The sequence below is a fragment of the Cynocephalus volans genome, chromosome 11 (genome assembly GCF_027409185.1).
Source record: "Cynocephalus volans isolate mCynVol1 chromosome 11, mCynVol1.pri, whole genome shotgun sequence".
Lineage (NCBI taxonomy): Eukaryota > Metazoa > Chordata > Mammalia > Dermoptera > Cynocephalidae > Cynocephalus > Cynocephalus volans.
The window spans coordinates 57,367,962-57,381,622 of record NC_084470.1 but is presented as its reverse complement, the minus strand read 5'-3'; the positions used below and the strand labels follow the sequence as shown (position 1 = coordinate 57,381,622).

The 13,661-nt window shown below is 49.6% G+C and overlaps 1 protein-coding gene across 2 annotated transcripts in view; it reads left to right on the top strand.

Annotated features, from left to right (window-relative positions):
* Positions 1–10,687, top strand: part of CCDC12 (coiled-coil domain containing 12) — a 58,386-nt gene extending 47,699 nt beyond the window's left edge. For both annotated transcript variants that reach the window (XM_063114941.1, XM_063114942.1), the window contains exons 6-10: positions 7,618–7,697; positions 8,708–8,769; positions 9,006–9,040; positions 10,127–10,203; positions 10,300–10,687. In XM_063114941.1, the coding sequence (XP_062971011.1) occupies positions 7,618–7,697; positions 8,708–8,769; positions 9,006–9,040; positions 10,127–10,203; positions 10,300–10,382 (337 nt within the window). In that variant the 3' untranslated portion in view covers positions 10,383–10,687. The remainder of the gene's footprint in view (positions 1–7,617; positions 7,698–8,707; positions 8,770–9,005; positions 9,041–10,126; positions 10,204–10,299) is intronic.
* The last annotated feature ends 2,974 nt before the right edge of the window (positions 10,688–13,661 follow it).

Sequence of the window (13,661 nt, the reverse complement as noted above, 5' to 3'; positions counted from 1 at the left end):
GTTGCTTTGCCATAAAGAAGCCATGTAGGAGTTGGCTGCCCAGACCCAGCCACGTTCCTGCCCTCTTTGCATCTGCTGGGCACAGCTTCTTAGCTTCCTGTTGTCTTCCCTAGTCATCAAAGGCTCAGAGAGCCCCAGGCTACCCAAAAGCTCTTTCCTGTATGCCCTTGAATTCCTTTATCCAGCCTGAGGCAAGTACCTCCTGAGCCCCTCCTTGAGCTGCCCTAGCTAAGTGCTGGAGATAGGTCTGTAGGAGCTTGCAGGGCCAGGTGTGGACAGACATCTAGCCATCAAAGGACCTCATGCATGAAGTGTGATGGCGGGAGGATGGAGAGGCAAGTGGGGCCAAGAGGGCCACAGGAGAAGAGTGGCTGGCTGTGCCTTGGGTGGGTGGGGGCGTTAGGGGAGGCGAGGGACTGCCAGGAGTCCTCCCTCATGGGCTAGCTCTTGAAGCCTGATAGGCAGGGGAGTGCATAGCAGACAGGGCTGGGCCCTGCAGTGGTCCAGGGACATTTACTGTGCAAACAGGCTGTGGGGCCAGGACCATGTGAAAGTTTACACTTGTTTGGGGGGCCCTGGGGGCGCTGGGTCACGGGAAGTGAGGGTGGAATCACTGAGGTGGCTGCTGTGTCTGCCTCCTGCAGAGAGATGGCAAGGCTCAACTCAGACAAAGGCTGCCAAGGTGGAGAAGAATGTGGTAGCCCAGGGCATTTGGTGCAAAGGGCAGTGTTCTAGAAGCCATTGGGCTCACTGGGCTGTCTTCCTTCCCATAGGCTCCAGGGCAAGAAGCACCCAAAACATGGCCTGGTCTCTACTTCCCTTTGGTTGGAGGACAGCCTGGCCCTAGGCCACAGGGACTGGGAGCCACTATAGCTCGGGTGCCGGGGCTGCCTGATGCATAGCCCTGCCACAATCCTCTGCTCCTGAGGTCGGCCTCACTTATGTCCCCTCTGCCCGTTTCCTCTTTACGTTTCCTTTTGTCCACTTAGTTCATTGGTTCTATGTAGAAAGAATGCCGATTACTTTAGAAATTCTGGAAACTATGGAAAATCAAAGCAAGTAAAAATCACTCTTAGGGATAATCTCTGTCAACAATTTTGTTTTTTGTGTAAATTTTCTATTCCATGTTCAGAACAGTCATTTGCAAACATTATTTCCATTGGTTATGTAGTGATTCATCCGAGGGCTTGTAGCTATTTGGGTGAGTCTTTATACATTTTATTTTTTGAGTATGTGAGGCATTCATGTGGTTCATGCTTCAAAAGGTATTAAAAGGTACACAGGGAAAATTATCTTCCTCCACTCCTGCCTTCCTGGTTGGGAGACCACCTTTGTGGCCAGCTTCTGGGTTCTTTCAGAGGTGGGTTGTGCACAGATATGCAGATATGCTGACATATATCCCCTCCCCCAGCATACTGTAGCATACTGTACTGCTGTTCCTCACCTTGCTCTTCTCAGTCCAGTAGTACATCTTGGCATTCATTACATGGAAGTTCACAGAATGTCTTCCTTTGTTGTCTCTTCAGCCAGCCACACAGCCTTCTACTGTTGGTATGGGGCATGGGGCACATAACCTGGGTTTGCGTGATATGCTCTTTCCCCTAGGAGAAGGTTAGCTTCAGGAAGGGGCTCTGGTGTCTGTGTCTTTCACAGCACCTAGCACAGGACTCATGTTTGTTTTGCAGCCTTAGAACAGGGTGGGGTTGACTGAGAAGCTTTGGGTTCTCTCTGGCCTGGCTGTCTTCCCTCGAGAGCTGGAGGTCATCCCATACTTCCTGTGCCATTGCCCAGGCATTGCCTTGGGCATAGGCAGGGTTCATAGCGTTGGATTATGTCTTCTCCTTCCCCTATCTAGCAGGTTTTAGTTCTGGTCTGTCCACACCCAGTTCTGAGCAGAAAGGGTGGATGAGATGAGTAAGAGAGGTTGGCTCCTGGCTGGCCTGGGTTCCAAGGCTCACTAGTAACCAACACCAACGTGGAGACCAGACAGACTGGGAAGGCAGACAGGGAGAGAGGAGGAAGGAGGCTATTCCTTGGCCGGCCTCAACTGCTAGTGGTGTGTCCTGGGCAGCCCTGCCACTTGGTGTGTGGTGTCCAGAAATAGGCATATCCCTCTCACCCTGTAGGCCACACAAAGACTGCTTTCTATTTTTTTTTTTTCTCATGGTTTTGATTGAATTTGTGTTTAGGGCAACTCCCCCAAGCTCTCCATTGTGACCCTCCTTCATTACTCCCATCCTAAGAGCAGGGGTGAACCTGAAACATCACTCTTCCCAAGGACTGCAATATAGCTTTGTATCAGCACAGTCATTGATTGGAAATTCTGCAATTGAAAAATATAACAAAACTAAGAACTCAGTAAATGGGCTTAATAGCAGTTTAGATACAGTTAAAGAAGGGATTAGTGAACTGCAAGATATGATTTGAGAAAAAATATCCAGACTAAGCCATGGAGGAATAAAGTTAGAAAATACAGAAAAGATATAAGAAACATATTGAATATGGTGAAAAGATCTAACATACATTTGCAGTAATTAGAATGACAGAAGCAATATTTATAAAGATAATAGGACTGGACCACTTTCTAGCCACTCGGTTACTCCAGCTACATCAGGGGGTATTTTGAGGAGCCTTGGCAGGCCATGCATGTGTCTTCTGGGCTGCTCATTCCCACTTGCACACCAAGGTTACTCTCTGTGGGCTATGCCATCCTAGTCTGTAGGTCTGCCACATTCCCATCCTAGTAGGTAGAGCTCTCAGGGTATGGGGAGGAGCTTCTGGGGCAACAGTGTGGAGTGGGAAGGTCATACCCCTGTGAGGTGAGACCTCTGTTCTGTAGGGCACAGCTCTATTTAGTGTGACAACCTGTGTCATCCCTATACATACTCATAAGAGATGGATGTCCTAGATTTCCATATGGATGCCAATGAAGGCATGATCTTTTCTATGTCTCAGAAACATCAAAGATAGGATTTGGACCCAGGTCACATTGTTGGAAGTCCAGGGCTCTAGCACATCTTTCCCTCAACAGCCGTCTCATGCTAAAGTGGGGATAGCAGAACCAGCATTTGCCTTCCTTGGCCCCCAGAAGAGTGGCTTCCAGATGCCAGTGACTGCCTAGTGAGTGCAGCAGCTTTAGTGTTTCCTGGCCAGTTTGTTGGGTGTTGGCCTGTCCTGCAGGTCTGGCTGGCATCATGTGTCACATCCTGCCCAGTCTCCAAGAGTTGTGGCCAGCTCTAGATGCTGTATTGAGAGAACCCAGGATAGTACCTGGGCCAACTCTGTGTGTAAGCCTGTTGCTTGTTTCTTGGATTTTCTTTTTTATCTCAGTTCTAGTCTTTTTTGGATTTTTTTGTTTTTAATTCCGTTTCTTTCCTCTGTTAACTTGTTAATTATATACTCTTTTCCCTTTCTTTTAGTAGTTTCCATAGGGATAGCAACATGCATCCTAAACTTACTAACATCTAATAAAAAGTGGTAGTGCTTTTTCCATTTCCCTTACAGTGCTAGGACCTCAGACACTTTAATTCCATTTGCCACTCTTTCTGCCTTCTGTACTATTGTTGCTATATTTTAAATCCTACAAGTCATTATTACTATTTTACACAGTCAAAATTCATTTATATTTATGTACATATTTACCCTTTCTGGTGCATATTATTCCTTCCTGCAGTTTCATGCTTCCATCTGAGATCGTTTTCCTTCAGCCTAAATTACTCCCCCAACCCCCCTCCCCTTTTTTTTTGGCAAGGGGATCTGAACCTGTGACCTTTGTGTTACAAGGTTATGCCCTTTAGTATTTTTTGAATATCAGATCCACTGATGACTAATTCTTCTAACTTTTTTTTGTCTGGAAATCTCTTTCTCTTGAAAGCTTTTAAATTAGGTTTAGAATTCTGGTGTGGCATTTTGTTTTCTTTCTGTACTTCCAATATCATTCCATTGTCTCATGGTTTCCATAGTTTCAGTTGAGAAGTCAGCTGTCAGTTTTAGTTTCTCCTTTGAAGGTTGGGTGTTTTTAATTTAAGAATTTCTCTTTATCTTTGCTTTTTAGTAGTTTGACAATGATTTGCCAGGTATGCTTTTCTTTGGGGTTCATAGTGTTTTTTTAAATCTTTTGATGATTAATTCTTTCATTAATTCTGTATGATTCTTTAATTCTGTAAAATTTTCAGTCATTATTTGTTTGAATATTGCTTCTGACATTCCAATTACTGCACATGTATGTTAGTCTTTTCACCATATTCCATATGTTTCTTAAATCTTTTCTGTATTTTCCAACTTTATTCCTCTGCAGCTTAGTCTGGATATTTTCTGTCTTATCTCATATTTCACTAATCCTTTCTTTAGCTGTATCTAAACTGCTATTAAGCCCATTTATTGAGTTTTTTTTTTTTTTTCCAGCTGTCTGGTTTGGGGATCTGAACCCTTGACCTTGTTGTTACAACACTGCTCTCTAACCAACTGAGCTAACTGGTCAGCCCTGAGTTTTTAATTGTGTTGTGTTTTTCAGTTGATTTATTTAAGTTTTTACAGTTTCCAGTTCTCTACTGAAATTCTCTATCTTGTGGCCTAGTTTCCTGACATTTTATTAATTGCAATTATTTTAAACTTCATTTCTGATAATTCCAATATCTGGATCTCCTGTGAGTGTATTTCTGTTTATTTTTACTCATGGTTTTGATTGAATCCTGGATATTGTGTATGACAAATTTTAGAGATAATTTGAGGCTCTAGATAATTTATTTCCCTCCAGAATTTATTCTGCCTTATGGTGGGCAGTTAGCTAGGGCTACCCTGACCACACTTCCAGCACTGATGGCTTCCTCTCACCGGTACTCAGTTACATTGCCCCCTCTGCCAAAGGGCAGGCCAGTCAGCGACTGTGCTGATACAAAGCTATGTTTCAGTCCTTGGGAAGAGTGGTCTGTTTCAGGTTCACCCTTGCTCTTAGGATGGGGGTGAAGAGGGGGGTCACAACAGACCTGTGAAAAACCTGTGGGGCTTGCCAGGGCCCTACTCTTCAGCTGCCCTAAACACAAATTTCTTTTCTCTAGTGCTGTGAGATTGCAGAGAGCTCTGCTCAGTCTCTGCTTTTCAGCCACTGTTTGTAAACAGACAAATTTAAGAGGAAAGAGGTGTGCGATGCCCATCTCTCTTTGTTGTACTTCCTTTATCTCTGTGATTGCAGCCCCTGAAATTCTTTTTGTCTTGGTACTTCTCCAAGGCCAGTAAATAGATTTTTAAAAAATATGACAGTTGCCCGATTGTTAGTAGAGAGGGGTTAAATCTTGTGCCTGTGTTGGGAAAGCCGGGCCTCCAGCAGAACCCAGTGCTCCATGTCCTCTCCCAGAGACTCCTGCCCCTTGGCAGATGTGGAGGTGGAGGCGGGCGGTGGGGGGTTAATTGAGCATTAGGGAGAAGAAATATCTTCATTAGCTCTTAAAGAGTGAGTCAGGGAGGGCTGGAACCTAGCTTGATAGAGCTGGACACACTGAACATAGCTTCTGTGTTTACATATGTGGAAACTGAGGCCCAGAACGGGACCATCCCAAAATGATTGGGACCCAGGTGTTCTTGACTGCTTGACCAGTGCTCACCTCTAGGGGTGAAGCAAGGGACAGTGGGTGGCAGGGCTGCTGCTCTCTGCTCTTGCTTCTGGCCTCTCCCTGTTCCCTGCTGTGTCCTCCTTCATTCCGGCTGGCCTTCTGAAGCCGTGGACAGCAGGGTGTAGCTGAAGGCATAGGTATTGTGGCTGCCACTGGACTTTCTCCTACCAGTTTCTCATAGAGCCAGTTTCTGAGAGTGACTTTTTATTTTTTTCTTACTAATCCCTGCAGTTTTCTTCCCACACCCAGTTTCTCTTCCTCTTTTCTCCCCACCCTGTTGTGAACGAAAGTCAAAACATTGCACCAAATCTTGCCCCACATTCTCTCCTTGTTCCTCAGTGACCTGACTTTTACCCCCAGGCCTGAGGTAGGCATTGGGGTATGGGGAGAGAGGGTGGGGTGCCCCTGCTCCTTAGGAGGCAGGCTCTGGGAGTGTGGGGTGGGCTTTCTGCACACAGGTGATGCTGATACTGCACCCCACCCCCACCCCGGCACAGGCTCAGCCCAGACCCAGGGGCCCTGGCAAGAGGGAAGGAGATGTTGTGTGAGCTGGGGGGAGGGAGCATGTGGAGCTCTTGAATGGTGAATGACTGTGGCATCTGAAAGCCCCCAGGTTCAGATCACTGCACCTGTTAGATGCACTGCCAGATCACTGCCACAGACATCAGCTGCCTCAGCTCTGGAAAAGCTTGCTTTCCTGGGGCTGAGGAAGTCAGCAACACCTTTGCCTGGCAGACAGAGGGCTTTGGTAGATGACAGACTGTTGGGAAATTGTTTCCTGCCCTGGAGATCCAGGACTTCCAGGGCCCAGTGTTCAAGGATCTGAAAAAGGTTGTAGGGAAGGAGGAGGCCCCACACCCGGTCTCACCTGGCTGCATGCGAGGGGCTACTTCTGCACCGCCCAGGGCTAGATATCTGTCCCAGCGTCTCTGTCTTGCACTAGGAACTTGTACCTTGCTGCCCCATGGAGTTTGCTGGGCCCCCTCTTCCCCAAGCTAGCTCCTGAGAGTGTGTGGGTTGGGATTTGATGAACCGCTAAGCCAGGGGACCCCAGGGAGCTCTTGCTGCAGCCAGCTCTGCCTGAGGAGATGGAGGTAGGAGGAAAATAAAACATGGTTACTGCTGCCGCTCCCGCTGTGTGATTCTGGCCTCTCATAGTTCCTCCTCTTCGTGGGGTCTTGGGGTCTCCCCTGGTAGCATTCTAAAGACCTCTTGCAGGGGCAGGGGCTGTGCAGTTCTCACCACTGTCCAGGTGGACTGCGGCTCTCCCAGCCTTGCGCTCGGCTACGCCTGACCAGGGGCCACTCACAGTAATCTCTGGGTGGGTCAGCCTCTCATGTGCTTTGTGCCTTGGCCCTGGCCTGGACACCCGCCATTCCTGGAGCCCTTCCACACCCCACCAGGTGTAGGCAGTCATGCCCCCTGGATGTGTCCCCCATCACTCCTCCTGGCTCACTGACACATGTCCTTGACCACTAGCAGTTGAAGGACTACTTGGCATTGGCTGCAGGGTTTGGGGAACTAGTGGGTGACCACTGGCTTTCTCTTTTAGGAATAACTCAGTCCAGGAACTCTGGCTGTGGCTGGGAGTCACTCCTTGCCTTGGTCTCACATGTGCAGCCACTGCTGTGTGACCTCATGAAAATGAAGCAGTCTCTCTGACTCTCAGTTCCCTTAACTGTCAAATGGAGACAGTCTAGGAGGGACACCTGGTGGATGCTCTCCAGGCATTCAAGGCCCCAGCTCTGGAGGAGAACCATGATCCTACATTGTGGGCCAGGCCATTGGAGAGCAGCCAGGCCAGCTGTGAAGGGGCAGCTGATGGGCTTGTCCTGATGGTGCTTCCGTGCTGTACTTTCCCTCTTCCCCAGGCCATCCCCAGGGAGCAGAGCAAAGTCGGGATGTAAGAACCCTGCGCAGATTCATTGCATCCCAACTCGCAGGTTGTAGGAGGTACCTGAGACTGTGTCATATGCTTTACTTCTGCTCATTCTCTGTGCTCTCATAGGGAACTCAGGCTGCGGAACTATGTCCCGGAGGATGAGGACCTGAAGAGGAGGAGGGTGCCCCAGGCCAAACCAGTTGCAGGTAGGTGGGTTACCTCTGCACCTCTGCACTGTCGGTCCCCTCCACCTCAGCTGGTGTCACCCTCTTTTGGGGAACAACCAACAGTGCCATGGCAGAGCTAGGCCTCAGGACCCTCACTGGTGACAACAGAGAGGCCACCAGGGCACTGAAGAGGCCTGCTGTGCCTCCTCAGCTCTGCTCACACCCTGAGGTTGAGGCCACCTCCCTTCAGAGGACTCCTCTGGGCTAAGAAGTGGAAGTGGCCCTGGGTGGGTCAGAGTGAGGGTGCCTGGCAAGAGGCCAACCATTCAGGCCCTGAGAGCAGCGGGCGGGCAGCATGAATTCAGAGGGTGGGGCAGCACCAGACCCCAGCCCTTGGCAGTTCTCAGTTTTCATTCTTATTTTTGTTATCAACTTCTAATTGTACAGGAAGCCCACTGAGCCCAGGGTGGTTATTAGTGCTTCCAGCATCTGTCCCCACAGGGGCAAAACCCTCCTGGTCAGCCTGCTCAGAGTCCTGCTGTGCTGGCAGTGGCTTGGCACAGCTGGGAGGTGCATGTCCCCTGGTCTTGGTAGCATAGGTTTTAGGTGGGGTGGGAAGAAGAGCCACCTGTGGGTCCAGCCAGGCCAGGGCCCAGGAGCCCCTGGAGTCATGGGAAAAGCCAGCTCTCAGGGCCTTTCACAAAACCACACTTTGTATCTATCTAGGCAACCCTCTTGTTTCATAGTCGGGGAGACTGAGGCTGAGATTAGCATCTGTGCTTCCTGCCTGGAGGTCTGGGCCCTGTCCTGGGGCTGGCTGCTTCCCACTGTCCTTTTCTTGGCCCGTGGGGACTGCCTTCACCCTGGGAAGCCCAGGTCCCTCCTCCATTGCTGCCTTTGCAGGGCTTTGCCTCTGGCTGGCTGGGGGCCGAGGAGAGAAGTGGGAGCAGGGAAGCTTGGGGTCCCCGCTTTCCTGGGCCACAGTTTGCAGTGTCCCTGCAGGGGCAGCACCTGTGAGATGGGCCTCATTGTTGTCTTGCACCCTCTAGTGGAAGAGAAGGTGAAGGAGCAGCTGGAGGCCGCCAAGCCAGAGCCCGTCATTGAGGAAGTGGTGTGTGCCTGGGGCCCACTCTTCTCCCCATGGCTGCTGCTCCTGCTCCTGCGGGCCCTTTCCCCTTCCCCACTGCTGTCCCTCTGTCTCCTTCCCTCTCTCCTCTTCTTTATTCCCTTTCCACCTTCCCACTTGCCTTCGTCCCCCCTCCCTCCCATTTTCCTGTCTCTGTGCTCTGCCTTCCTGCTGCCCTGGGGCTGGGCCCCTCTAACCCTGACGTGTGTCCCCACCCCCAGGACCTGGCCAACCTGGCACCCCGGAAGCCTGATTGGTGAGTGTTGCAGCACGGGCACAGACTGACTGGGGGGCTCTTGGTGCCCGGGGTGGGCCTTGGGCTGGGTCCCTCACACCCTCACAGTGAGGAGATAGGCAGCACAGATGGGCAGCCACACAGGATAACTACTGTTGGAAATAAGTGCTGACAAGGACGTAAATGCAGTGATGGGAGGGGAGGCACAGGGAGGGGCTCAGGCAGAGGGCGGGCAGCAGTCCCCTCAAGACGCTCCTTCTGAAAGGGTGAGAAGCCACCCTGCTCCAGAGAGTCCCATTTGAGCAAGGCTGACCCTTGCCCTTGGGGGACCACAGGGTGGAGATGGGATGGAGGGAATGGCAGACACAGGTTTCTGTCCCTATTCTGCCACCAACTAGCCTGTTCCCCTCTGGCTCCAGTTTCCTCATCTGTGAAATGGGGCTGCTCATCCTTCTCCAAGACTTCCAACTCAAAGGCCTTCTCTTACTGGGCTGAGAAAGAGGGTGAGAGAGGATGCTTGGGGCTGAGAGGCTTGTGTCTCACTTTACTTTGGCCAGAGAGGGGCTATATCCCTCTCGCCTGCAATTCTGAGCAGCCAGTGTCTAGCGCAGCACCAGCTGAGGGCATTGTAATTTGATGAAACAAAAGCATGGGGCATATGTCCTAGGAAACCCAGAGCCAGAGAGAACAGGCTGAGTGCATTTGCATTTCTGGAAGCACACGGTGGCTGGGGTGAGCCTGTGGCTGGAGGAGGAGCAGGGCCCACAGTGGCTGGGGCAAATTATCCCAGCAGTGACCAACGGGACCAGACCAGGAGGGGATCCCTGAGGAACCATCAAGCCTTGTACCCTTTGGCTCAGTCCCCCACATTGGTCGGGTCTGTGGTGCTGGTCCCCCTGCCTCAGTGGGACCAGGAAGGATGGCCAGTGCTGTGTTTTGGAGGGCACAGAAAGGGAGAGAGAGGAGCATCCTGTCTTCCTTCCCAAGGCAGCTCCCTCAGGCAACCAAGTGTGATTCCCAATAGCAGAGGACTACAGGGGAGGAGGGGCCCAAGTCCACATCAGGCCAACCTTCTTCCTCCCACCTCCCCACACCTCCCTGCTCCAGGGACCTCAAGAGAGATGTAGCTAAGAAGCTGGAGAAGCTAGAAAAGCGGACCCAGCGGGCCATTGCTGAGCTGATCCGTAAGTGCAAGGCCTGGCAAGGTGGGGTTGTGCCCTCTGGTTGATGGCCCAAGCACAGGGCCCCTCCCCATTCCTTCAGTCTGCCATTCATTCCAGGTGAGAGGCTGAAAGGCCAGGAGGACAGCCTAGCCTCCGCAATGGACGCCACCACGGAACAAGAGGCCTGCGACTCTGACTGAGGTGTGCCCTGTCCCATTATCTGCCTGTCGGGCCTGTCCTGGAGGTAGATGGTCTTTGGTAGGGATGCAGGCTGGGCTTGTCATCACCTCCAGTTTGGCATCAGAGCACTGACTCCCTGCCCTGTCAAGTCTGCATCCTACATGGAGTGAGGTCAGCACCTTGTCTGCTGAGCAGCCCTTACCTACCTGATTGGGGGAGGAGCCAGCAACAGCTGTGGGCATACCTGTTCTGTACATATGTATGTATTTTGAACTGTTTTTATCTCTGGAAGTAGAGGCAAGTAAACCCTTGCGTGTGGCAGAAACTTGTCAAATGTTTCCTGGGTCTTGGGGGTGCTGTGGGATTGGACTGTAAGACAGGTCGGCTGGAGGGGTGGTGCCTAATATGAATGACCCTTGTGTTGGTCTGGGCATGTTGAGGCTGGAGGGGTGGAGAAGACCAGGGCTGACCTTCTGGGTCCAAGTTCTGGCCCAGTCCATAGTCACTGGTAGTCATTTGAAAACCCTTGAGTGACAGAGACAGGGTCAGAGAGAGTTCTCAAGACCTCCCGCAGGCCTAGGCCTTGCAGGAGTCAGTGGGATAGCTGGAGAGGCTCCTTCTCTGGTCCTCCGTGGACTCCCTCACAATGTGAGAGTGAGAAGGGAGAGACTGGGCCCTGGCAGGTCTCCACTCGGGGCCACTCCTGATTTGTGTCCCCAGCACTGCTTTCCCACCTTTTCCAGCTCCAGGCAGCCCCCTCTTCCTGCTCCACCAGTCAGAGATAGACCATGAGGGTACTTCAAAATGTTTGTGGAAAAATAGAATTAAAGGATAATACAAATCTTTCCATGAACTTTTTGAAGACCCCTCGTATGGTTCAAATAGGACGGGGCCCCTGCATGGGGAAGCATGATCCATTCTGCCAGAGACTGGGATGTTGTAGGCTGGGTTTCAGGTATAGTTTTGGACTCTGGGCCCCCAGGGTTCTGGCTTTAGGACTATGAGCCGCCTTTGTGGAGCCGGTTCTCCAGGGTGACTGACTAGCCACATCATCTCTAACTCTGGGTACCTGTGGCCAACTGGAATTTCATCTCCTCCAGGATGGTTACACCCTTGAGTTTCCTTCAGGCCTTCCTCTTGAGCCTCCTTCCCCGAGTCATCCAGTGTGTTCTTCCCTCCATACTGTGTTCCAGAAACAAAATGGCCCAGCTCTGGTGCACAGTGCTGAGGTCTCGGGTCATAGAGGTGGAGTGAGAGTGTGCACACAGAGACCAGCACACATACCCAATTTTTAACTTAAAATTATGAAACTACTCTCAGAAAGTAATTCTTGTGTAGAAAAGGAGCAGAAACTTGAAGCTGTGAGTGGGGGCTGAAGTGGTAGGTGGCCAGCTGCTGCATTGAGCAGTGAGACAAGTCCAGGACTCTGATTCCCACAAGGGACGGGGACCAAACCTGCCCATAGTTGTCAGGACTGGAGCTGGGCTTCCTTTTCTAAAGATGAAGGATGAAAAGTCTCCCTGCACCTCTTGGGACTGTAGTTGGAAACAGGATGCTTGTCTGTGGCAGTGGGAGGACTTGGATACCTGGTGACTGGCAACTAAGCTCCCACTCGGCACCAGCTCTGGGATGAGAGTAGGGTTATCCCACAGCACGTGAGCCCAGAGAGCTAATGAAAAGTGTGCTTCTCAGTTTATGACCCAGGGTTCCCTGACAGAAAAACTGCCCTATAAGAGAAAAACAAAAACTACCATGTGTCATGGGCACTCTAAAATTACAAAATGTGGAAAATTCTATGCCTTAAAAAATGGCCAACAACCCAACAAGTGGGAGAATTTATACCCAAGGAAATTGAAACAGTAACATACTAAAAGGCTTAAAACGAGCATTTGTTTTATCATCAGAGAGATAAAAGAGGGTCTGGTCTCCATGACTCAAGAACAGGGATTAAACATAAAGAACTGATTAGAAATCTAGGAAATAAAGAATATGGTTATTAAAATAAGAAACCCACTAGAAGAGCTAAGTAATAATTTACAGTCGGCAGGGGGGAGAGGGAAGAAGACACAACAATTGCAATTCCTTGAAGTTGATACGACAAGCGAACAGAAAGGAGATTGTTGGGAGGAAGTGGGGAGAGGGCGGAGGGAGGGAGGTTTCGGTAATGGGCCACAATAATCAACCACATTGTATATTGACAAAATAAAATTTGGAGGAAAAAATAATAATTTACAGTCAAAGAAGGGATTAAAAGTTGGAAGTTAAAGCTGAGGCGTTGACAGTGAGAGAAAGAGGGTGAGATGGAGGTTAGATTGAGAACCGGGCCATCCTGACAGTTGACAGGGGTTCCAGGAAAAGATATCTGGAGAAAGAAGGTACTTGAAGAAGGAATGGTGCACTGCTTCTGTTTCAGGCATCATGGAAGAGTAGTTGCTTGAACTGATCCTCCCTTTGCAAACAGCTCAAAATATGAGGTAAATGAATAATGACAACAAATACTTTATAAATCCAGCAATGAACTATCAAGATAGTAAGGAATACTTGAACAAAAATGTAAGAGAGGTAGCAGAATGCCAAAGCGTGGTCTTTCCCTTGAGGGTATTTGACAAACCAGGTGAAATTGACCATTCGTTTTTGGGGTCTTTGATGTCTGTGGTGAAGACAGCCCAAGACCTATGAAAAATGAAGGGCCTAATATGAGACCCCCCATAAAGCTGAGACCCCCAAGAGTGGCACCATCTGTGAGCTAATAATAAATCTGCTCTATTAATAAATAATAAATTAATAATAATAAATCCCAGAAGAAAATTGAACCTTGGTACTTATTGGAGTGAAAAAAGGTCTTTCTTGAAAACTGAGCCGGCCCTCATGTGGGTTTGCACGAGCAACCTCAAGCAAGAACTTAAAGTGGTCCCAGAATGGTGGTGGTCTCAGACACTTGATAGAAGGAAGTGCAGATCCTGCTGGACGAACCTTTATTTGTCTCAGTCCTCAAAGAATTCTCACTGATAAAATTCCAAGAAAAATGAGAAGCTTACAGAAAAGTTCACCAATACACAAGGCAACAAAGCACCAAGAGCAAAAGATATCAAAAATGACATGGTAGAATAAGACTTGCAAAGACTTCGGACACCAGAATTATCAGTCATAGAATTTAAATATGTTTAAAAATGATTTAAGAAATAAAAAAGCCATGAAAATAGGAGCAGATTTGCAAAAGAACCAAACCGATGCTCTGGAAATAAAAATATTATACTAGCAATTAAAAACCTGTGTCTGCGAATTAGACAAATCTGAAG